Source organism: Pleurodeles waltl, chromosome 4_2 (genome assembly GCF_031143425.1).
Source record: "Pleurodeles waltl isolate 20211129_DDA chromosome 4_2, aPleWal1.hap1.20221129, whole genome shotgun sequence".
Taxonomy (NCBI): Eukaryota; Metazoa; Chordata; class Amphibia; order Caudata; family Salamandridae; genus Pleurodeles; species Pleurodeles waltl.
Genome location: NC_090443.1, coordinates 519,035,332 through 519,061,534, shown reverse-complemented (window position 1 = coordinate 519,061,534; position 26,203 = coordinate 519,035,332). Strand labels below are relative to the sequence as shown.

Here is a 26,203-nt window from a genome sequence, read left to right as displayed (position 1 = left end):
ACACATAATTGTATTAATCCTGAGTGAGACCATACGTCCACCTTTTTAGAGGATAATATGATTATTGACGTCTTCTGGTTCAGGATATGCTTACATTCTTTCATCACTGAAAAAGATGTGTGACAACAAACCAAGCCAAAGCACACACAGCTGTCACACACCTCTGTTCATACATGGACACAATCAATGCTCCAAAAGAAATTAAAATAATCAGTCGAATGCTTCCAACACCCAAATTGCTTCACAACAACCAAAAGGCTAATGGACCCAAATGAACAATGTAAATAGGCCGACAGTCTTTCCACCATGCAGCCAGCCAATGATTCATCTAAGCCTGTGCAACCAGTGCCATGGGCATTGCTCACCCCCTACCAACCAACAACATCACATATTATGGTCGCCTCGGCTACAAACAATTTATTCCAGTCGAACTGTGAACTAACAACTGACAACACTGTCAATAATCTTTCACATATGGTATTCAACTCATCTTATCTGCAGCTTACAAGTGTACACTGAAGGCCGAGAATGGACAATACTCCATTGGCCCCATTGTCAGAAAACAATAATTTACCTCAAGAGGGCACAACCACACTTCAATCATCCTTCCAAATCAAAAGGTCCTTCACATTCCCTGTAGACTCCTTGTTTACTTCTGTTACCACCAATTCACTCCCACAAGAAGATACTTGTTGGCAGATGCTGATGGCTGTATCCCACTCCACTTTACTGGGCTACTACCAGCAGCAAACTGCCATACAGCATACTAGTGGCATGACTCATGACCATCTGAACTCAAGCTTCTCCTCTAACCACTTCCAGTCCTACTCCTGGATTGTATCATACTCTGTGTGGAGGTCACCTTCAGTCACATACATTGCTTCATTGGTGTTTTCTGTGTTCTCCTTGGTACCACAGGGACCAATACAACACCACCTATTTCCATCCTTTTTCTGCTCAGCTCCATTGTATTAGTCACAAAGTCAGCTAAAAAAAATCTCCTTTGCTGCCCCCACCTCCAGTCACCATGTTTGGCTCTCCTTCCACTTCCTCTCCCTGAAGACACCACAGAGACCAACTTCCACAACTGCATGACAGACGTTGTCAAGTAAATGAAGGATGACTGACTGAAGCTCAATGCAGACAATACAGACAAGACCGAGATACTGATCTTCAGAAACAAAAGCTCGCCATGGGACGCATCCTGGTGGTGCTCAGAACTTGGACCTACTCCAGCCTTCACTGACTACACTAGGAGCCTAGGCATCAATATGGACAACAGGCTAATCATAATGATTCAGGTTAACTCCATCTCCTCTGCAGGCTTCATAAGATATTCAAAAGGCTACTCCAAAGCTCAAGAAGCACCATCACCCAGGCACTCATTTCCATCCAACTCGACTACATCAATGATCTCTATGCAGAGATCACAGCTCACCTCCTCTGACAACCACAGACATACAGAATGCCACGCCCACGCACATTCTGGATTTATCTAGACGAACCCACCCACAGGCATACAGAATGCCACGCCCAGGCTCATCCTGGATTTATCTAGACGAACCCACATCACCCACTTCCTCAGGAAACTCCTCTGGCTCCCTGTACAGAAATGAAGTTGGTTCAAACTCCTAACCCAGGTATACAAGGCCATACACAACTGCTTGAACCACTGCCTGAACTTCCACCAGCCCACCAGGTACCTCTGCTCCAATTCCCTTTCTCTAACCCTCACTCCCTGCATTCGACAGAGCATGTGTGGCAGTTTCTCCTTTCGTCTAACCAGCAGTAAAGACATGAAATGAGCTACCCTTTCATCTCCGGACCGCCCCATCTTTTCAAGAATTCTGAATGTCTCTCAAGACCTGGCTGTTCAACTGGACCCTGCCATGGCTTGGATATCCTCATGGGTGACAAAAGTGCTCTACAGAGCCACTGATTGATTGATGTATTCATCACTGTTGGCTAGAAGATAAGTCCTGCAATGATCCTCTCCTGTGCAGCCATCTCTATTCATGTAGAATCTCACTTCTACATGAACTGCTCGATCAAGCAGTTAATTTGCACCAGCGGGAACGGTGGGCCCAACTGCCAGTCTTTGCTGGGGGCAAGGAATCTTTTTACCCGCCTGACTGATGAGGGCCCCTCCAGGCCATTATCCCAGTAAAAATACAGGGGCATATTTATACTCCGTTTGCGCCGAATTTGCGTCGTTTTTTTCGGCGCAAATTCGACGCAAAACTAACTCCATATTTATACTTTGGCGTTAGACGCGTCTAGTGCCAAAGTTCATGGAGTTAGCGTAATTTTTTGGCGTGAACACCTTCCTTGCGTTAATGAGATGCAAGGTAGGCGTTCCCGTCTTAAAAAATGACTCCCAGGCATGTGCATGGTATTTATACTCCCGGGCAAAAATGACGCCCGGGAGTGGGCGGGGCAAAAAACCCCGCATTTGCACCTCTTTTTAACGCCTGGGTCAGGGCAGGCGTTAAGGGACCTGTGGGCTCAGAATGAGCCCAGAGGTGCCCTCCCCTGCCCCCAAGGACACCCCCTGCCACCCTTGCTCACCTCAGGAGGACACCCAAGGATGGAGGGACCCATCCCAGGGAAGAAAAGGTAAGTTGTGGTAAGTATTTTTTTTAATTTTCTTTTGTGGCATAGGGGGGCCTGATTTGTGCCCCCCTACATGCCACTATGCCCAATGACCATGCCCAGGGGACAGAAGTCCCCTGGGCATGGCCATTGGGCAAGGGGGCATGACTCCTGTCTTTGCTAAGACAGGAGTCATGTTAATGGCGTCTGGGCGCCAAACGAAAATGGCGCAATTCGGGTTAAGACGATTTTTTTGCCTCAGCCTGACTTGCCCCATTTTTGGACGCCCAAACGCCATTTTTCCCTACGCCGGCGCTGCCTGGTGTACGTGGTTTTTTTTCACGCACACCAGGCAGCGCCGGTCGGCTAACGCCATTCAATAAATACGGCGCCCGCATGGCGCTTCAGAATGGCTTTAGCCGGCGCTAATTTTTTTGGCACAAAACTGCGTTAGCGCAGTTTTGCGTCAAAAAGTATAAATATGGCCCACAGTTCTTAACAATGTTTTGGACTGGACGTCACGTGGCTTGTAGATTGGCCTAACTTTCTTTACAAAACAGTAGCCCGCATGGTGCAAAGGTGACACTTAGCGATGTTACCATGTGAATGTGTCACCTGTGCACTTCTTCCTGTAGGGAGCCACTCGGCCACTGAGGGTTGACCCCCTCACCTTAAGCTTACACACGTAGCCCTTCAGGCCAGGCATGCCAGAGGGTATAAATAAATGGGCGCAATACCCCTCAGGGGTCGTCGGCACAGAGTAAAATAGTGAGTGTGTTTCTGTTGACTATTGTAGCATATGCCAAGGCCTGCACTTCCCCACACAGCACACGACACTTCCCAGTACCTCCTACCTGTATATGTTGCAGAGAAAGGCTGTTTGTTTTTCTTTTGGTAGGCAGGTAACAGCAGCTTGGCTTCAGCCAAGGTCCATCCCCAGAGGAAGGAGAGTTACATGAGTCCTCAAAGCCGACAGATGGTAGGCAGCAGCTGCACTGTGCCTGTGCTCCAACATTTCTTGGGATTGCAGTTCTGTGGCAGCTTCCTATAGTTTACCTATGGTGGCTACCTGCCCACAAATTCCACAGTGCCCCCAACCCACCTCATTGCAGTGGTAGTCTGCATGGTAAAAAGACAATCATGCATGCTGGGACAGTGCCATCAAAAAATTAGTACATACATAATGTAACTTCAGCACAGAGCAAGGATTAAGTGTATTTCTTTAACATAGACAAAGTACTTCAATTACTAAAAGCGTGTCCACCGCCCTGATGCCATTAGTGAACCTAGAATCTAGTTACTTGTCATGTGCACCCTATATTAGGCCTTGGTTCATGTTAGAGATAGAGCAAAACAATAGCCTATTAAACCATGTGCTAGAGAGGTTTTAGTACACATACATCCTGAATTGGTGCTCCCAGATTTTATGAGGAAAGGAAGGGCAGGCCTTAAGCATATGCAAGCTGGACCCAAGCCAAGGGGGCAGATCTATAGAAGGGCGGAGGAGCTGCCTACACCAGTATTCTGTCAACGTGGCTCCAAAAGAATAGTCCATTTAAACACTGTTTTTGGAGGGTACTGTTGCTCTTGTCTGGATTTTGACTTATTTTCTTCTCGTGACTCTTCTTTCGCTTCCTTCCCTCACTTTCCTTCTACTCCTCCCATTTTTGTCAACACACAGACAGCTAAGGAGAACAATTTGGAGAGGGTGCTAAATTTATTTTCGCCCAGGGCTCTCTCTGAGCAAGGGCCAGCTCTGATGTTAGGAAAGGGTGACAGAGTGAAATAAAGTTGTTGCCTCAGATCACACAAACCCCAGTTAATCATATGTTTCATTGTTTTATGTTGTGCAACTCAGCCACTAGATGGTATCTCTTATTTTCTCCCGTTTTACATGAAAGGGTAATGTTTTCTGTTTAACTGTTCGAGGAGCTAAACCAGTACACTTAGTTAAATAATGACTATAACATCTAAAATCAAGTTGAAACAAGAAATCTTTGTAGAAAAAAAATACAAAGTTTAGTTAAGGGAAGTCGGGATACTCTATTTTGATAATGATATCCATTTTGCCTGACTTAGCAGAGAGACCTTTTTCTTTTCTTTTGTTCATTTTTTTTTTTAACATTTTAGATTAAAAAACAAAACAAAACAAACATAGCAACACAAAAGGTTGATACATGGAATTTTAGGGAGCTTAGAGAGCACAACAACGACAATAGATGTGATATCAAAGTATTTCTTTCAGGTAACGTCAATCCAGGAGGTTGAGATAACATTTTGGTACAAGTTTGGTGACTGTGACTAACGTTTGATCGACACAAAAATAGAGATAGAGATAGCAAAAGAAAGCGCGAAGGTGCTGAGCGAAGGGGGGAAGGAGAATAGGAGAGGGGATAATTTGAACTGGTTGGTGGCCTGGTTGGTGCTCTGACAGGATTGAGGCAGGATGCGAGTCCTATGTTAGTGTAGTAAGACGGAAGGAGGATCCCCTTGCGGGTGTTACAAGTTGTGAATGAATCTGTCTCATGTTTCCCTTACGCATTGTGATGCCACAGGGTTGCTCATGTCATGCAACTGAGCTATGTGTGTGCTTCTAAGGAAAGTAAATTATGCCCACCATGTCTGGTACGAGACATTGTTACAGGATTTCCAGTGACTCAGTACTTTAAGAGCAACAATGAGCAGCAGATCAAGTAGAGTGATGTCTGTGTCAGGGAGTTCGATAGGTTGCAGGATGTGTGTGGCCTAAGTATTACCATTGAGAAGGTCAGTGAGATAGAGGTTTTGGAAATTGTATTCAGTTGAGAAGTGATGATCACTCAAAAAGAGGATAGGCAGGGCCATAAGAAGAACACTTGTTCAATATCACCAGTTGATGATTTAGAGAATTAGCAGATTCTCTGAGTTTTAATGTAAAGAGTTTAGTAGGGGGCATTAAGGGAAGTGAGATGCAAAGAACTTTGGGGCATATTTATACTCTGTTTGCACCGAATGTGTGTCAAAACTTTTGACACACATTCGGTGCAAACCTTGCACCATATTTAAACTTTGACGCCCGAGTCTGCGGACGTCAACATTTCTCAGTGTGCGTCATTTTTTGGTTGCGGGAAACTGCCTTGCGTTAATGACATGCAAGGTAGGCGTTCCCGCCCAAAAAATGACGTTAAGGCCTGTGCGCCTTATTTTTACTCCAACATCATTTTGACGCACAGGAGGGGGCAGGCCTTAAAAAACGTCGCACAGTCTGATGGGTGCCGTTTCTTGATGCCTGATCAGGGCAGGCTTTAAGGGACCTGTGGGCTCACTTACATGGTCTCTGACCATGGAAGGAGTCCAGAGATGCCCTTCCCTGCCCCCAAGGACACCCCCTGCCACCCTCGCACACCCCTGGAGGGCACCCATGGATGGGGGGACCCATCCCAGGTAAGTACAGGTAAGTTGAGGTAAGTATTTTTTTTTATTTTTTCAAGTGGCATAGGGGGGCCTAATTTGGGCCCCCCTACATGCCACTGTGCCCAATGACCATGCCCAGGGGATAGAAGTCCCCTGGGCATGGCCAATGGGCAAGGGGGCATGACTCCTGTCTTTGCTAAGACAGAAGCCATTTCAATGGTTGTTGTGCATCAAAAAAAAAGCGCAAGTCCGGTTTGAGGCATGATTTTTGCCTCAAACCGGACTTGCACCATTTTTTGACGCACAACCCCCCTTTTCCCCTACGCCGGCTCTGCCTGGTTTGAGTCTTTTTTTTTTTTACTCAGACCAGTCTGCAACGCCGGCTAACGTCATTCCTTAAATAAGAAGCCCGCATGGCGCGTAGGAATGGCGTTAGCCGGCGGTAACATTTTTGACCCAAACCAGCGCCGCCGCTTGTTTGCGTCAAAAAGTATAAATATGGGCCTTTGTATCAGTGAGGGGATTAGTTTGTTTTGAAGCAGTCAGCAAATTTTCAACCAAATTTCTCCAGCAAGGGGTGATGAGCCTTTATGGGAGAGGTACGAAGACAATTTAGGTTGTTGGATGTGACATAGTTCGATGGTGAATTTTTTATGTACTTTATAGATCTTGGATGCAACATGACCCCCTGCTTGAAGGAGTTGAATAGCGGCGAGAAGAGTAGATTTTTGTAGTGGACCTAACTTGGAAACTTTCACCTTGGTTTGTAGGAAATTCTAGAAATACAAGCTAGAAAGTCGATGTTTCATTTGGAGAACTGCAAAGGATAATGGTTCCGAACCTGTTTAAAAAACTGCTAGTAAAGAGATACCCGAGCTCTGTGTACATTGGATGAAAGGGCTTTATCCAATGATAGTAAAGCTAAGACTGCATCTCTAAGAATCCTGGGAGTGTGGAGCATAGTCAAGTTTGCCTCCAGTGGGAATGGATGGCTGATGGTTTGTTCACCATTGAGTCACACAGGTTTTTTTGATGGCAGAGAGACCAATTTCAGGAGAGACTCAATACTTTCAGTGAAAATTATACCCATTAACAAAACGATCTGAGGCAGCTCATTGAGTTACAGCCTTCGCAGGACATGTGAGTGCAGAGCTTGCTGCAGAAAGACTTTCACACAGAGCCCTCACCATGTGGATATTTGGCACTTTTTATTAACCATTTTGGGTGGGGTTCACTGGATAAGACGGGCTGACCATCAATACCTCATATATTGCTTGAAAAGGTACGTTATTGTAATTTTTAAATATGGTTACTTGAACAACAGACTCAGAACCACCATTAGTAGAACATCCCATGCCAGGTATTTTCACAGTGGCTCCTCACATACCCCAGCCTTTGCCTTCCCTCTATAATTGAACCATGAAAGCACTGGGATAGTTCATGTACCTAATGGCAGTGCTTGAGACTACTTTTTGAAGATGGCAGAGTGAGTGGGAAAACTGTACAATGCCTTTGGAGGAAGTGGTTGGCCCCATTAGGGAAGTGGGTGTAGGCCTACTGAGAAGAAATTTGGGTACATGCACGTGGGTACTGGCTGGATTTCTTGGCCATGCAGAGAGAAGAATAATTATGGCCATACGGAGATCCTGATGGCCATTAATTTTTCCATCAAAACGCTTTCTTTAGAACTTCTTACATCATTATTCATTAGCTCAAGGTTTCATCAGTAGGGGACTACCTTAGAACATGCAATGAGAGCCCAAGAAAAAATGTTCCCCAAGGATCAACTTGCTGCAGGTGTCCAATAACTGCTGTGCAAGGCTTCCAGCACTCAGCAGGAGTTGAATACTTAGCCAGCGCCCCACCTGACACAGGCGCCCAATCTCACCTGTGAATGGTGTTTGGCTGTGGGCAGGCGGTGTTGGGCGCAGGGCTTGGCCTGATGCCGATACCCAAGTTAATCCATACTGCTTGGCCTTTGGCCAGGTCTTTATTTAATTTGTATTTTTTTTCAGATTCAAGAATCCTAAAAAGGATTTGTGAATTCGGTGCAAGCTTCATACCCTAAAGCTTGCATCCGGATCGTAAGTTAAATTTCACTAATGAAATACTTCATAATTAGTTGTGTCCTGTCACAATCCCTCTATCTTGTGTAGTCATGGAAGGTTAGTGGGCAATCCATTCAGATGTTGCACTGTTTGTGGTTTTCCAATGGTCTCTTCATTCTCCATGGTTTTATGAATATTTGTTACCATGGACTTTTGTTAACAACTATGGTAAACACAGTTGTATTTAAAAATATTGTATACAGACATAGTATCGGATAGAAATATTGCAAACTAAACTTTTGCAAAACTACTATCCAAGCGGGTGTTTATTTGTTATTATAATTCTAAAGGAGTGATATTTGTGTACCTAACTAACATTTCACTAGGGCCTGGCCTTGTTCCCAACGTGCCACTCTTGCAGAACAACCCCTGTGCACCTCTTGGTGTTTGGGGCCAGTGCCAGGTCCTGCGCCGAACTCTCTGCAGGTGCCTAACATGGTACAGGTCCTCACACACCCCAAAACTTGCACTGGTTTTGCAGGTTGTACTACTGACTCATGAATTTCCAACAATTAAAATGGCAGCCAAGGTCTGTGGTTCTAGATAGGTAACATTGCCCCCGACTGCCATTTTAGGAGTAAGGGATTCGCAAATTAGAAATCTGACTCATGGACTCTGAGATGTTTTTCATTTTGATTTTAAAATCAAACCTAAGGGGGGAGGGGGCAGTAAGGGTCTCTCTCCGTGGTCTTGAGGTCAGGATGTGCCTGCCTGGCCCCCTTCTATACAGTGCTTTAAATGGAAAAATAGAAGTGCAGGTACTCTGTAATAGAGTACCTGCTTGTTTCTGAGAAGTGCCGGTACTCTCCAATTAAAAGTATTACGTTTTTCTTGAAATATGCCGGTACTCTCCCTCTCAAAATAAAAAAGTGCCGGTACTCAGTACCGGAGAGTACCGGCCCATTTAAAGCACTGCTTCTATATCATTTTTTTCTAATATTCAGGCCACAGGACTATGCCCCAAGTGCTGTAGTGGCTACTGCATGTTAACTTTTTCTCTTGTAGATGGCAATTAGATGCCTTTGGATCTGCTTTCCCAACTCTGGTACCACAGATCATAATGGACAATGGGAGAAAAAGCTCCTTCATCTATTATAAAGCTTTATTCAATTAGTTAAAAATAATCATAAAAGAATAAAACATACACCCACTAATAAGCATTAATAATGGAAAGAAACACACATGAATATTACATAATAACATGACATTTGGGTGCAAGATCTTTAAGAGCACTTAAAAGGTTTAACTTCATAAATATTAAGTCATACCATGGCATCTGGGTGCAAGATCATTAAGAACATAAAAAGTCTTTACCTTCATGAAAACACTATAAGTTATATGCAGAATTTACTGAAAAGTGTACTGAATTCCGCCAAGTTAGGGCACTTTTTAAGAAGGCACATACAGCAAAATAAACTGCCGGCTCAGATAACATTGAAAGCTAAAAAAAGGCTAGCCTGAATTGTCAGAAACTGCGAGATCTGTGACTGGACAATAAATGTCGGCGCCAAAATGGTGCAATATATACAAAACAAGGTAAAGTGCTCCAACATTTTGGGGAAAAACCATCACATGGGCAAGACTGCATAACGGTTGGGTCAAACTGGCCAGCTGGGGAACAAAGATGGATTCTGATTGAGCCTAAACTGAATTTCGTTAGCAGAGCCTTTTCCATGGGTTCCTCGCAAGTGAGAGTTAAGGCACAGACCTGTCACTACTTTTAATAGCCAAGTAATTCCTCAATGTGAACTTTCCATGGGGGCTCCCTCTCTCTGGCATCACCCATAATATACAGCTCCCTAATCTTGGCCCGCTGAGCCTTACTCAGAGCTTGAGGCAGAGTACACAGCTCAGGTCTACCCAGTGAGGCAGCGGTTCATACCATGGGATCTTATGACCATACTCACAATTTAAACAATCCAAGATCACATCACAGTTAAGAGCAGTATGCTCATTACTCCATACCACCATCCATAGAAGCAAAGGTGCAAATCTGATTGTGTCTTCGACATATGCTAGATTCAATTCTTCATGCATAAAGAAACTAGGGGTGCCAGGAGCTAGTCCTAGAAGCCTTCTGCAGATGTGATTCTCCTTCCACTGCAAACTTACACAATCTGGATATCCCAATATACCAGCCCCACAATCCAGGATGGTAAGGCACTTCATCTTATATACTTCTAACTCAGGCAGGATGGGTTTACTACCAACTCTGGGGACAAACTTGAATAAAGCGCTGCAGGATTGATTAAATTGCATACATTTTTGGAGAGACAAGGTGAAAAATAACTCTGCACATCAAACATAATACCCAAATATGGAAACTCACTGCCCCTCCCAATTATTCTGCCCTTGATCGCGATAGGCCTAGTTTTACAAGTCTCCCTCCCAAATTTCATATAATGCATTAGGGCGGAAGAGCATTGCTCCCCCGTCAGCAGTGGCAGCTGCAAAACCTTAACAAGAAAATGATAATAAACTGCGTTTATTATCATTTTCTTGTTAAGGGGTGGTGCCAGGGGGGTGACGAGCAGTGAGTGGGACTGCCCCTCAGAGCACATGTGTTTTTGACCAGCCATCTCTGGCTGGCGAAACACAGTTGTGCAGTAGGCTCTCTCCAACCCTGCAACACAGTTGCCGAGATAGAGAGAACTTGCACAGGCTCCCAGTCAATCCTGAGGTTGCTGTGAGCAGCGTCAGGATATGCTGCAGGGCAGGCTGGAAGCCTGTGCCTGCGACGGAGGAGTGGAGCGGCGCGGCGGTTAGTGAAGGTAAATGTTTTTTCTTTTTAATTAAATTAATGTTTCATCCCCCCCTCTCCATCCCTTCCACGCCCCACGCAATCTGCACCCCGTAAGCCGTTGCTGTCTTGGAGATATTTGTATTTATATCTAACCCATCCATAAACCTGACAAAGGCATCAACAAGACCCCTAAGGTCAGCGGACTGCAGGAGAGAAGGACTGTATCATGGGCATTTAGAACGGTTGGAATGAATGCAGATTTTACTTTGGCCATGTCCATACCATTAGAAATTAAAAAAACAGTTAAGACCATTATTATAAAATACAAATTAAATGAGGTCCAAGACACATCCTTGATGAACTCCCCGGGAAAGGTCAAAAAGTGAGGTACATTCCCCCTCAGTATCCCACATCTTAGACTGGTTAACCTAGTGGAAAGCGCTACATAAATCCGTAAGGGCTAAATAAAGTGCTAGTAAAGTGCCCCTTTCTAGCTATTGTATACTTCCCAATAATGAGATTAAGATTCAAGCATTGTTCTAAAGTCCCTTTGCCTTCCCTAAATTGCATCAGTCAGAGGACATTGTTATCCTCCACCCAAGCCTAAATCTGATTTAATATAACCCGCCCCACAATATTAACTGTAGAGTTCAACAATGATATGGGTCTAGAACAGAATGGATCCTGTCTGTTACCCTTATTAAAGGCAAGGACAATTGTTGTCTTTTTCCATAAATCTGCGCTTTTAACAGAAGCAGCAGCGTTTAAAACATTAGTAATCAGAGGCACCCAAAGCTCAATGTTGGCCTTGTACAATTCTATGGGCACCCTGTCCAGCCCAGGGCCTTATTGGCTGAACTGGCCTTGAAAGCACTAATAACTCCAGCGTTTTCAAAAGAGATTTCGAGATTTCCTTTGCAGGCTCGGCCACAGGGCTAGATGCTGATGAGCAGATCTGTTTAAAGCGAGCCACCTATTTTCCTGAATTAATATTTGACCAAAGGCTGTTGGATGAAAATAAGAAGGTCTGTTTGCCATTAACAATCTCTCAGAATACCTTGTATCTCTATTTCTGCATGTAGAAACTAGATGTTCCCATCTTACCTCCTTTAACTCAAGTTGTATTTTCTTAATGGCTTCCTTATGATCCATCCTTGCAACCTTAATTTCATACTGCTCCTGGGGCCTAGCATTTAAAAGTTCACAAACCCTACGATTGGTAACGCTTAAACCAACCCAGTTTGCATGGCCTTCTGTTTCCTGAAAGGTTTAGCATAATTACTCTAGCAGAATTACTAAGGCTTGAAAAAGCCTCTAAAATTGGGGGGATGGGCAGTGAATCGCTTGTTAAGAGACAGTCGACTAGTAAAGACAGATTTCCTGCTACTAACAAGTCTGTTAAGGTGGGTATATCAATTCTCCTCCACGTTAGCCTACAAGGCCTTCTTTTTCAGGGAAAGGCCAGTGATCCTAGGCATGGCAGGAGGGTGAGGGCAAATAGGTAAGGTCAGGGAAAATCCAATAGGATTATGGTCACTGCAACTGTTTTCTATAACCCCAACCTCCTCGAGGATGCAAAAGATTCCAGGTTCCTAGAGATAAAAGCGTAACCTTGGCCCCATCCAACAAAAGTAGGGGGCTAGTTGAGGGGGTCCCCCGTAATTTCTATCTCACTTAAAAGGCCTGAGTTGCACAGGTCTCCCTCATCCAATTAGGGCTTTTTGAAATCCTGGACAACCCTTCTATACCTCTCAGCATCTTTTTAAACACCAATGTTTCACAAAACTACTGAGCAGGTTTACACCAAAACAACCAAAGTATGCCTTCTGAATATTATTCTGCTTGCATGCCACTACAGTTTGAGCTGTAAATTGGACGTAAAATTGGAAAACACTTCAATGTTCAACTCCCTTAACTTTCCTTTTTCCAGTGAATGAATCTTCACAAAACTCGACATGCTGAACCTTACCTAATTAGGCTAATAAACTGGCATATTTCGCACAAACCCATCCATGGGGTCAAATGTAATAGTCAAATCAAAAAAATGCCCTTTCAATGTAAATTGCCTCTGAACCAAAACTAAACCAAACCCTCTCTCCCCACCGTCGAACCCTCCACAAAACCTATTGTTACCTTAATTATTGAGTAACAAACATTTAAAACTTTAGTTGAGCTCGGTTATCTAGCAGCAATATTTGCAATACGGGGATCTTCCTTTCAGCCTTCTTGTTGCCCAAGGGACTTTACTATGCCCTTTGGTGAGGTTAGGGTTTGAGGGATCAGGTGGGGGAGTGCACTGCCCGAGCACTTTTCCTAGCCAGTCCCACTTTCTGCTGACATCATTATGGGGGAAGGTGCCGGGGTGATTTTGAACAGGCTGTCTGGAGTTATCCTTGTCCATTGAATATGACAGAGGAAAGACCAAGATAGAGAAAATAAGAATTTCCATAGTTTGTGGTAGAGACACATGTTCAAACAGTTATTGCACAAGAAGTATACTTACCCTAAAACAATGAGGTAGCTTCCAAATCAGTTGCCACTGAAGTCTTTAAGTTTTCTTCAAAGCTAATTCTCTTTTGCCCTGGTTAAACTTCTCTTCCATTAAAAACATCCCGTTGATCTATTGCACATTCTTGCTTATTATTCGATTAAACTAAATTACTAGGGCTGTAATGGTATTCAGTAATCGCAGCACAAAGCAGAAAAAAGATATTACGTTACTATGTAACAATAGTGTGATCTCTATACTAAGCTTTTTATTGTGTACCAGAAACCCAACACAGTGGAAGACTCAGGTATTTACGTATGCTCACCTGCTCTGCCGTATTACTGAGCTCTGTCGCAATGTCTGCACCTGTGTTCCCCAATCCAACCACAAGCACCTTCTTGCCCTGGTAACCTTCTGGGCTCTTGTAATTTCGGTTATGAAAGTGCTGTCCCTTAAACTTTTCAATACCTTTGGAAAGAGAGAAACATATTACATTTTGGGTTGATTATGACTGGAATGACTGACTCGCTTATGGCCCTACCTAGTATTTTGAGGGCCTGTCCCTGGTGCCATCGATATTCTCAATGAAATGGCTACAACTGTGTATGTTTCTTCCGCAATCTAATGCTCTGGTATTCTCAAATGGTTCTGGAGCATATTAAAAGTGCAAGGTCTTTGGACCTCTTTCTAATAGTGCTTGCAAACATAGCCTGTCCCACACACCGCCCATGAGCATCCTCACTGTGAGAAGATACACAACAAATGCATGTCAGAAATTCATTGAGAAGAATCAGTTCTTCTCCTTTGGCAGCAGGGAAAGGTGATGGGTACATACTCTCAAAATAATCTCAATCCTTGAGAGTTTGATTGGGTGACATTTGAATCCAATATTTTTAGCTAGTCTGCACTGTTACAGAAAGTGATCAACATTATGCAAATTAATGTTGGCCATACACTACAAGGAGTAGTCTACCTTGGGCTGCTAACTCACATCCCCTCTAAATATGAACATAAATAACCTTGGGCACCTTTTGCCCATGTTTGGCCCAATCACTGAGGGGAAGCAGGATCCGTGTGGCACTCAGTGCACACTGTGCCATTGGGTTGCTTGTATTTTTGCTTGACGAGGATTTGGCCTGGAAATTCAGGTTGGACATTTGATATTGGTGCACATCCATAGGCCTGATTTAGCATTTGGCAGATGGGTACTCTATCACAATAGTGAGGAACACCATGTCTGCTTCATTACAAGTGCATTAGAATATAATGCACTTTTAATAGGGAGGTTAGGATACTAGTCATGCTTGTGATGTTCAATCTGTCACAAATGTGACACACATTTTGTCAGCCTTACTAAAAGTGTATTAGTATATAATGCAGTTTTAATATGATGTACAGGATATTTGCCATGTTTGTGATAAAGTACCCATCTGCCAAAGTCTAATTCACGCTCCAAATCTGATTTGCATTAACTGTTCTTACTCTAGAGTGCCTCAGTAGGCAAAAGTGCAATGGACTGGAATGCAGCTTGTGTAATTACCAGTGGTTGAGATTAAGTCAATCAGTTACCCATCATTTGTTTGTTTTTCTTACTTTAACAAAAGCCGCATCTGGCACAAATGTACAAAGGGATTACATCTAAGCATTAGTGTCCAAAGGTTGCCAGTAATTTTGCCTGTTTTTTGGTCATGGTTGAAAAGTTAAATAATAAATCTCTCCTGTGATCCAAGACCACAAGGGCGTTCACCTTCAATGCTGAAAAGCAGTATTTCTGGATAAAAGTGGAGCTCAGATTTCACCAAGGCCACAAGATGATCTTGGAATGTCCAGAGGCTATCACTGTTCGGATGTTCACTTACTTAAGGAGTCTAAATAGATTTGAATTGCTTAATCCAGGTACTAAGCGGTGGAACTGTACAGTAAGGAGGTTAATATACGATGGGGTTAGGAAGGGGCACATTGGAGTTCGAAGGTAGCAAGAGGGGTCTTGGGAGGTGGACTACAACAATGGGAAGCAAACGGAGCAGAGGAAGGGATACATTAGTGTGTTTTCCATTGCATGTGGGATTGGTATCAGTCTTACATTAGGGTGCCTGGGAATGCCACTGGAGCGATCTGCCTACTGACCACAACAAACACAGGTCCAATGTACAAGGAGCATCCAGTTAGGATCCGCATTGGTGTGCATTGCAGTTTTTAGTAAGCACATGGGGGGGAGGGTCATCTATGAAAGTAGAAATAAAGGACAAAAGAAGCTCAAAATAATTGTACTGATATCTGAGGTGGATGCCGTTTTTAATTAATTTTATATCATACTATCAGGTGACAGAGGAAGAGAAAGAAAGGGAGAGAAAAGGAGATGGAGAAAAGAGTGCTGGGAGAGAGCAAAAGAATGAGAGAGAGAAAGGGAAAAAGAGAAAGAAAGGAATGGAAGTAAAAAGGTAAATAAACAGGGAGAAGAAAAAACGAGAAAGAAAAAGAGAAAAAGAGTGAGAGAGGGTGAAAGGAAAAGAGATAGAGAAAGGGAAAGAGAGGTCAAGACAAGGGCTGTTTCTCTTTTAGTGCAGAGGAGCGTCAATCCGCCTGCTGGAAGTGCAGCAACAAACATTTAAAAACAACACTTTAATAACAATATAATTACCATTTTAATGATGTGTGCACTGGCGAGCTCGAGGGAGGGGCGATTCCTGCTGTGCTAATAACCCATTGGCAGTAGCAGGGCTCACATTAAAAAAGTTCTCAGTGCGCATGTTGAATTGTCCGGCTGTCTTGCAATGGCCAGCTCGACATGCGCGCTTCTGCCAACACCAATGCAGCAGCTGTTGTAGCTGGGGGATTGTAGACAAAAGCCCCCAGTCACATAAGGAGCGCTGAGTTAACCTGCTCCAGACAATCCTGCAGCTTCTCTCATGCTGAAAACAACATCTCTCAGGCTGAAGACAACATGAGAGAATCTGCAGGATTGGTGAGGTTCGCTCTGGCGTCAGCGCAGCAGCAAAGTTGTTATTCTATATAATTGGCCCCTAGGCCCTCACCCCAACCACTACAACCACTCTGGCTGGCTTCACCTCTGGTAAAAGGCATGGTGTAGTGGCGATTGGGCAGGAATTGGACACTTTAGCCCCACAACTTTGAAAAGCCACCAACTGCCACTGAGTCACAATGGAGAGAAAGTAGAACAAGGAAAATTGAATTGTGTGGATAGCAAGGACAGACAGAGGGACGGAGAGGTGGGCAGGGAGAGACAGCTGGAAAAGGCAAGAGGGAATGGAGGACATCAACCCGCATGAGCTGTGCTCTGTGACTCGTTGCTGACTTCAGAGCCCAGAGTGAAACAAGGGTGCCGGGATCCAGTTCGACTGTTGCACCTGACCAAATATACTGTGGGATTATCCGCAAATCTCATTCTGTCTCACTGTGGTAGAAATGTAAATGTGCAAGTGTGTAACGCAGAGCCCTGCAGCCCCTGCAGTATGTGGGGCCCAAGGACTGGAGAGAGCCCCACAAGCAGCCGTGCCATGCCAATCAATATGTTCCGGCAAAAAATAAAAACAGTAACCCCCCTGTCCAGTAAAAGGCTGCCAGTGAGTTGTGTTTAGCAGTTTGCTGAAAGTAACACCGTTGTAACATTTATTGATTTATTGTTGCGATGTAGAAAATCCCAGGGGAGCGGCGTTCATCAGATTCTGTGCCGCTTCACAAGAGAGAAAGAACAAAGCGAAACATAGGAAGTGAACCACCAGGAAAAGAGAAATGACCAAGTTAAAGTACACTGTGAAGACTGCAGAGAAAGTAAGAAGGGCATAAATTGTAAAAGTGGAAAGAGTTAAGAGGGCAAGAGATGAGAGAGACAGAGAGAGAGGGAGAGAGAGAGAGAGAGACTGACTGAGAGCAGTTATAAAGAGATTGGTAAGAAAAGAAGCTGAATATGCGCACAGGAGAGAGAAGCGAGAGAAGCGAGAGACGCGCATGCTACAAAAGATACAGTTGACTAACAGACGCCTAACAAGAGAAAGAGACAAGGGAAGGCGAGAGAGGTTTTAAAAAGACGTGAGAAAAAGTGTGCAGAGAGAGAAAATGAAAGAGGAGAAAGTGCCACGGAACGACAACGCTTAGGCCTGATTACCAGTGCCCTGGAGGCGTATTCGGTATTTACTGCACCCGATAAAGTTAAACAACCCTTGGCTTGGAAATTTTGAAGCGCAAAAAATCGCCCCTACATAAAACCTATTATAAATTACGCTATTAAATTTCTTAAACAACGAGAAATGACTGTCATCAACAGGGCAAAACTCTCATGTGTTTTATTTTGCAAGTCTCGTAGATAAACAACCAACACGTTTTAACTTTGGAAGACTTGCATACAGGTTTATCAGTGATGTGGGAACTGTAAATAAATCACATCCTGTGATTATTTTTTTAGGTGCAGTCATTGATAATTACCGGGTCCTTATGGGGAATGTAGTTCCTTACTTGGTGTTTGATCTGAGTGTTAGTCCAAGAACGAAAATCCCTTATCGGAAAGCATAACTATTTGGAAGTTAAACTACATCAATTGCCAAGCAATTTATTCAAAAATGCCAATGGACGGCTAAAATAATGATCATGGAATAAAGAAACAAAGAGTTATTGCATCACAGAATGTTAAAACCTAGAAATAAGCCTGAGTATGCCATATACATATGTTAGGGAGGCTGGTTCTCCCTTAAAACTGAAATACTCCAAGGCAGAGGCTGTGCTCAATGGGCAAACCCGGACCAATAATTTTCAGTGTAATATAAGTATGTATATTTCTGCAACTAGTACACGTGCAATAGAAAAAGCAACTTTTTGATGTGGGGTAGGTTTCTATTTCAGTTCTGTGTTTCTCCTGTCCTATAATATTCTGGATTCTGTAAAAGGTCCCTGAGCTTATTCCATACGTCACTGTCTCTTGTTTTGAGATCCACAACCATCTCTGGTCCTGTCAGGCTGGAAGCCCCTCTCAGGACTTACCTGGGAAGGCCGGAATATTAGGATACACGTGATGCCCGGTGCAGACCATGACTGTATCAAAGACGAGTGACTCCTGCTTCCCATCCTTTTCTGTGACCACCTCCCACTGGCCGGAGACGGAGTAGTCAGGGCGCTTCCTAACACTGACCACCATTGTCTGCAAGGCAAATCAATGACATGTTCTTTATAGGTAAACATTTCAAGCATTCTGATTCGCTCGCTATCACCATGGGAACATCGCTATATAAAACCTGTACAAATGCTGGAAGCACTGCTGACTGCTTGTGGCTTCTTGATGATCACTCGATACTTAAAGTCATCTGTCTGAAGATGATCCAGGATGACCTTTCTGTTATGGATAAGGTGTCCAAAGAGCATAAGATCCAAGAACCCCTTGTAAAGTAAGCTTCTGCAACCAATCAATGTCTGTTGCAACATAGAGAACATGTGCTGAACAGAGCCTTATAAACCAGAATTGGTCACTTACATCCTACTTCATCCAGCAGAAGACTGCAAGCCTTATTCATAGTTTCAGAGACGGGACGCTTCGCCACAGCCATATTCCAAGTGCATTGCACTTATAATACGGCCTACGGGATAGCTGTCACATTTTGATGGAGCAGCCCATCTGTAATTTGCTAAATGTGACCCTTTGTATGTATTGTAAACAGTTCCAACACACCCGCCTATCAAAACCTCTTATTTAATATACTTAACTGATGTAAATGCAAAAACAACCAGAAACTACATGAAAGGAGGGCTACCTTTTATTGTTTCATATGTCATTCCACCTTGGCAGTAGTGCTGAGACAGAGAAAATACATCATAACTTTACTTTCACTGATCCCTCACATCTGATTTAAAATTATATGTTAAAAGAAAAGCTCGAGCATGTAAGTGATGTGAACAGTTAGAGCCCTATTATGAGTTCCCTGTTATTTCCACAGGGACATACCGGAGCCCAAATTTACAGTACCAGGTGGTATCTCTCTGTCAGATAACAGGGATTTAAAGCTGTTTCTCCTGCATGGAGAATTACATATGGAATTTGGAATTTGATTTCCACACATTTTCCCCTCCTGGTCGAAAAAACAAGCCCAAATCTGTTAACATTTACCACCTGTTCCGAGCAGGTGGTAAATGCTTTGAGGGCTGAGCTTCTGCTTTTCTGTGGGACCCATTTTGTTGTACCTCAACTGGGAGTTACTTGTCTTTTGAAATAAAACTTGAAGTGGAGCAACTAAAGTTCTCATTGCAGTCCCATTCATGAAAATCATTGTACCATTGGCAATTTGACATTAAACAACCTCACTTAGTAAGTGGGACCTTACCTTCTTCTTAGTAGTGCATCCCTCTTGGAGGACTTGGGTCCATGTCCTCCGGTTAAGCTCCCACGCTTACAAAATAGGTATTTTATACAGGAAGTTTGCAGTTTGGACCCTCTCTTTTTTGGAGCACTTCTTTGGTAAATGCTTTGAGGGCTTTTTCTCTTTCCTTGAGGAGGCAGAAGGGAGCAGGGGGCCGACAAGTGGGTAAGTATCCCATTTCTTCAGCTCGTAGGAGCTTCTTTTTCTCCCCCATGCTGAAATATGCAGATGGGCCAGGCACAGCAGATGCCTGCAGCCTCTGCTGCTCTGCTGATGGTTCTGGGTCCGGTTTCTCCAGCCCCATAACTATTAGGTCCGCAGTTTGAGGAGCCAATGTTTACAGACCTGAAAAAACTGTCAATCTTGCCGTTTAATGGAGAGGTACCCCCTACCCCCAGGAATTCCACACGGCCAATTCATAATAAGGTCACGGAGGAAGCAGGAAAAATAGTTTGAGGGTCTTGTTGGTCACTATAGTCAAGGCAGAAATGTCCTGTGCTTATTTATTAGAAAAGTCTTGCTCGCTGATAAATTGTTTAATTGGCCAGGTTGTATTTCACCCAGCTGATCCTAAAGTATTTCGCCCTTTCTTCCAATATCTGAAAACTTGACTTTATATACTTCAGATTCCTCCTCTACACAAACTCTTTACCCTCCACATCCACACCATCAAAAGACTTAAAAATGTATGCAGTACCAGCTCCACCTATTTTCCTATACAATGTTACCTTGAACTTGATGTGTCTCTGGAGATTGAAGTGCTGCGCATACAGATGGAGATATTTGAGAAAAAGAGAGTTATGCAGGTAGTTGGGGTAATCTTCCGGGATGGGGAAATCGGGGTAGGACATCATCTCCCGGCAAGCGTTGGTGAATACTGTTCTGTAGATACTGGCTCTTCCTTCCACAACCTCCTCCTAGGAAGGACACAAAAGATCGGCATAACATACAGAAAACTGTGGTGACTTGAGCAAAGGAAATTGAGACCTTCCCTCCCACAAACCGTCAGATTGTTATTGACACTGAATAAAGTGCACCAATTGTAGCAGCCTGTATATGCACACTATTCTCTTTGCTCATATCTTTTAGTAATATTCTAGTTGCCTCCCTCACTTAGGCTATCAGGCCTCTTGCTGTTCATTAACGCTTTGTCATTGTGTAGGGGACACTTTCAACAATGGGAATATCTTGGCCCAGGCCCACCCCTTCGAAATGATCAACCAATTTTCCACCACTTAATACTTGCAAATGTATGACTACTGCACATAGACACTCCCTCTAATACATACTGTTTCAAAGCCTTCAGAGGCTACCTAGTTAGTCGGGCTTTCCAAAACTCCATTGTACAATAAATACAATTAAATGGAAATAAATATCCAAAACCTGTTTTCCACACCAAGTGACATTGTCTTCTGTCCTGACCAGTCCTCTTTTCCACCTCCACATCTCAGGTCTCTTTCTCAAATCCTCCCACTAGAATGTTCCACTGATGGAAGGTGAGGTGGATGAAAAGTGTGGAATTCTAGATGATTGCCTAGCACACATAACCTCACCCTCCAAGTATCTGGCATGGTATATTCTACTCTTGCTTTTCCTGTATCCGCTCTGTTTTAAGAAGACCAGACAAAGGATGGTTTGAGCAATCTGATTAGCCAAAACAATGATCAATCAGATTGGTCAAAAATAATGCCCAAATCTGTTGCAGGATCAAGATATTTAATCTCTTGCCTGTTTCAGAGTTCCCTGGGCTGGGTGTCCCTTCCACAATATGATATTATTTCACTTAAGGATGTTCATAAGACTAAACATTTGCTCCTGATCTCCAAAAGTCATTTAAAAGCCTACCTTTTCAAACTATATCTGAAATGGGATTGGTCTCACAGCCTTTTCTTATTTAACCTTCATACCCATGCAGCCGGTTTTGAGGATATACTCTTCCGGTAAATTTACATACAATGATTCTCAATAAAAGTCATATTCATAGCCCTACATTCTGAAAACCTGGCATTGATCCAGCTCTCCTGGACTTATGTTGCAAAGCCCTGATGAAGAAAGATCCCCTGAGGCAGGCCTGTGTACTCCCTTAACAGAACAAATCTAGAGGCAACAATATTCAATTTTTTCTCTTCGGTGGCAGCAAATTTCCATCAGGGCTTTCAATGGCTCACTGGAAAGTGTCTGATATTTAAATGAACTTTTGCACTCATTGTTGTAATTGAGGCTTTGCATTATCACCAGTTTTGTATCATGTTAGTTGTGATTTGAGAAGCAATAGGCCCTACATGTGAAGGTCCAGATTCTTAGGTAGATATTTGTAATTTCCTAAGTTCTAGAAGCTGTTAAGGAGGAACCTGTTAAAAGAGTAACCTGCAAAAAGGACTTTATTTTTTGGACTCACGTTATCAGTCCTACTTTTAAAATGTACATATAGGCCCTCATGCAATCAACATAACTTAAAGGGTCAATGTATGTCATTGCTTTTTAAGACCTGGAGGTGATCCTCCTGTGCACTCATCTGCTATCATACAAACAAACTGTTGACTCATAGCTCCTGTTTAATATCACTCAAGCAGTCAGTGGCTGGAACATTCACTAGTGTATTCTCATGACTTTCACAAGCCACTGAATTAGGCGTAAAATATTATATTTTTTTCCAAGAAACCATTACCTGCTTGCTAAAAAATAAAAATTTAGACAGGTATGGGTTTGTGTTCTGGCCCACCACTCTGGATGCCATTAGGGGTGTTTTCTAAATGAACTGTTCCTCCTTGTAGATCTAAAATTTGTGGTTTTATCAGGATCTGACCACAAAATGGGGTTGACCGAATGGGACTCTGACTAGACACTTTGCACTGGTTTTACATACCACTACATCACAACTCGTTCTGTGTCGGATTTTCCAGGCTATGAGATGCTACCATTTGTTAATGGTTACTGTTGGTGGAATAATGGATGTGGTCTGTCATCTCTGCCTTGTGCTGTCAGGATATATGTAAGTGAGTAAAGCGAGTAGTAGCCTTGGGACATGAAAGACAGCCCACAAAAAACAAACCCATAAGGATAACTCTTGGGAGTATGGAGAAACTGTGGAGGTTTGGGAGTCAAAATATTCATAGTGTGTTGGGATTCAAGCATATGCACTAGTTTGACATGGCTACAAGAGAGAAAGATCAGTAGAAACCCAACTTGAAGTTTGATTGGAGCACAAGCACTGATCCTCTAAATAATATCTTGGAAGCTGGTACTAAATAAAGAAAGGTCCGGCCTCATAAATTGCCATGCAATTTGGTGTTGCGTTGCTGCTGAGCTATTCTCTTCACATGTCCAGAAGATGCCTCTCTGGATTGTGCGATACTGATTCCTGTTGCTCTTGCACTTTTCCCCTCAGGGCTGAAACCTATCATCATTGAAGGAATGGCCCATTGCCCGGAATTACGCCCACAAATCTAAGACCACTCCCACAGCAAAGTAGCATCTAGGCTGGTAGGTAGTAGTTGAAAGTAGTCATTTCACTCACAAATTAGTTTTTAAGAACTATTGTTTTTATACCAGACTTTGCATGCATGTGTGCATGTGTGCATGGTGCTCTGTCAATAATATATGCTGCACTATGCAACAAACTGCATTGTTTGCATATCCGGGAGAAATGTGGCATCCAGAATTAGTGTGCTGGTGCAGGTTGCATGATAAGGCATGTGAAATTCTGGAAGCATGGAATGGAGTGGTGACAATCACAAAGGGGATCCCATTGGAGATGCTATACAAGTCCTATAAATAAATTGTGACTCTACCAGTGTGTCTTTTTTTGGGTACTAGTAAGACTCCCAGCATGGGCACTGTTACTAAAACTACAGCTAGGAACAACAGCATTTCCTATGAACTATCCACAAGCTTGCCACCTTCTTTTCATACTTTGAGGCCATTGGATGAGCTAGTCAACAATTATAGAAGTCACTTCTGCTGCTTTCCTGAATAGCATGTGAAAACAGACCGCAGAAGTAGCACATGGAAACAGACCTCAGAAACAAAATTTAAAAAAAGCTGATTCCAAAATAGATACCAAAATCTCAACATTACGTTAACATCTCTCAAATTAAATTTCTCCTTCCATTTATGCCCAAAATCAGGCACTCACCTGCAAATATGTAGTGATTGGACTTAAACTGACAAAAAAGAGAATTAGGTTGAATTCAACAATTAAGTGCATGTTGAATTTTCAGAGAAGCAGGTCTATGTACGGCCCAAATTTTGGCACAGTTTATTTCTGAGACTACGCAAAAGATATTTAAACAGTTTATATTTTCACATGGAACCAACACTTGTCTTTGAAGCCTTGCCTCACTCTGGAAAGTTGGTGGCCTAAAAATAGGTATCTAAAAAATTCAGAATGCTGCGTGTAAGCGGCGGCCCAACTACACACCTGTATATTGCGGAATGGCACACATGTGTACGCAAGAGCATGTGACATCTGAACACAAATTCAGGAAGGGGCAAGAAGCATCAGCATTCTTTAGTTTTTTTGTACTTACGTTATTTAATCTCCAAAGCACAGCAGAATTGTTGCCTCACAAAAACACAGGTCAGGAGTGCGCTGCTGCACACAGAAGGCTTCTTCAAAGGCACCTGTGGTTCAAAAAAATGTGTGCTCGGTGCACGCACCTCTGGCTAGGTTTTGTGGCGCACTGGGTTGCTGCGGTGCACAGTTTTGGAACCACTGGTTTGACACCTCAAGCAGCTTAACTACCAATCCCAAAACAATTGCAGTAGGTCTTATCAACGGTACGTCTTGATGTTTGCATTATAAGTCTAATGGGAATACAGTTAGCAATTCACCTTTTGATCAGTTAGGGAATGGCCTTGTGAGGGTCTGGGCTGAAAGGGGAAGACCAGTGAGCTTCTTTTTTCATAATTTTGAGAGGCTTGAGCCAGTGGTTCTGGGGAGTCAAGAGCTTCTACCTGTCCATGCCATGGCCCACATTTGGGCTGCACTTTAGCTAAAAGTATGAACAGTCAGACTGACAAGAAGTTTGGACATCAGGATAATAAAAAGCACCTTGAAAATTGCACCAGTAAATCCTCAGAGTAAATCAACAGTACAACTTTTATTACATATGTTCCATGAAAAATAACTAAACTGCACCTACGCCAATATATCTTCACAATTCCTTGAAAAGGAACTAAAGCCCTGTGGGATCTTGTTGCGCTATAGGAAAGAGACAGTATGTTTAGTATGGTATCATATACATAAATATCAATTAAGACTTCCATGCAACACTGACTGAGTCTTTATTTGTCTTTTGAATTTGCAAGTTTCTGGAATTTTAGGATCTGTATGTCTGCATCAGCTAGAATGAAGTTAAAACTGAAAGGACTGAAATGTATGTTTCAATATAACACTAGAGGATGAAAATAAAGAAAACTAACCGCCGAGATCATTTACAGTGAAAATTGCAATTGTTTTGTAGGATGGCACACTGCTGTCCCTTAACAGGAAAGGAGGCTACATCCCAACGCGAGGCAGGGTCCTTCCTGACCCATGCAGAGATTCTAACATGGCTCATGCTTCATCCCAGTCTGTAGTTCTTCTCTCAGAGGCACTGTTGGTTGATGGGATGGATGAAGCAGCTTTCATTAGCATGGTCGACAATAGGCCCAGACAAAAAATCAGTTATACCAGTGTAATCGCAATTAATTTCTCTTAATTTTGGTAATTGTTGTGTTACGCTTGTTCTGTTAATTTCCTGAAATTAAGTTATTGTGCCACATTTGCAAAATTTAGAGTGAGTACACAGGAACAATAAGAATGACCAGAATACGAGAGGCTGCTGTTTGCGATGATTGTGTTATTTGCACTTCATGCATCTTCATGTAAAAATTGGACACAACTCTGCATTGTGAGCTAAAATATAGTGTCAAATGCAGGTTTTGCATTTTACCGCAATTTATAGAAATATGAAAAAAGAAAATGATGTACATTTTTTATACCTGTGTTTGACAAGTGCATGGGTCCGAGGCCTCAACTGTAGCAGAGCACCAGCTCTCTGCTCTGCCAACAAGTCAAGGAAAGTTGTTGGAGGTTCCTGGCTTTGTTCCTAAAATAACCCTTACAATGCAACAGGAAGGCTGGGTCTACCCATAAACACATCAGCAATCATGGAGTAGTTCTCAGGCCTCTGTAAACCTCTTTGTGTTATTTAAAGACCACAGCTCAGTGCTCTACATTTCCTGTCACTTGGTTAGAAGCCCTGCGTTTCTCCTACATGTCTCACACTTCATCTCTGATCCCCTCTTATTTTTCACTCTCCACTCTCCTCTCCTCTCTCCCTCACTTTACTTCCTTTCCACTTACTCTTTTGACTCATCTCCCGTCCACTACCTTTCCATAACTCTTCTCTCCATACCTCCTACCTGCTCCTCCTTTATTTCTTCTGCTCTGTTGTTTCTCCTGTTCCTCACACCCACTTACCCTTAACCTTTGTTCATCCTAAATGTATTTTCTACTATCCCTTTCCCTACC

At 43.1% G+C, this 26,203-nt stretch overlaps 1 protein-coding gene across 2 annotated transcripts in view; it reads right to left on the bottom strand.

The window, feature by feature from the left end:
- LOC138293038 (flavin-containing monooxygenase 3-like) overlaps window positions 1–26,203 on the bottom strand; it is a 267,968-nt gene that overhangs the window by 71,681 nt on the left and 170,084 nt on the right. For both annotated transcript variants that reach the window (XM_069232019.1, XM_069232020.1), the window contains 3 exons: window positions 20,415–20,603; window positions 18,320–18,476; window positions 13,650–13,792 (listed from right to left, as the gene is read on the bottom strand). In XM_069232019.1, the coding sequence (XP_069088120.1) occupies window positions 13,650–13,792; window positions 18,320–18,476; window positions 20,415–20,603 (489 nt within the window). The remainder of the gene's footprint in view (window positions 1–13,649; window positions 13,793–18,319; window positions 18,477–20,414; window positions 20,604–26,203) is intronic.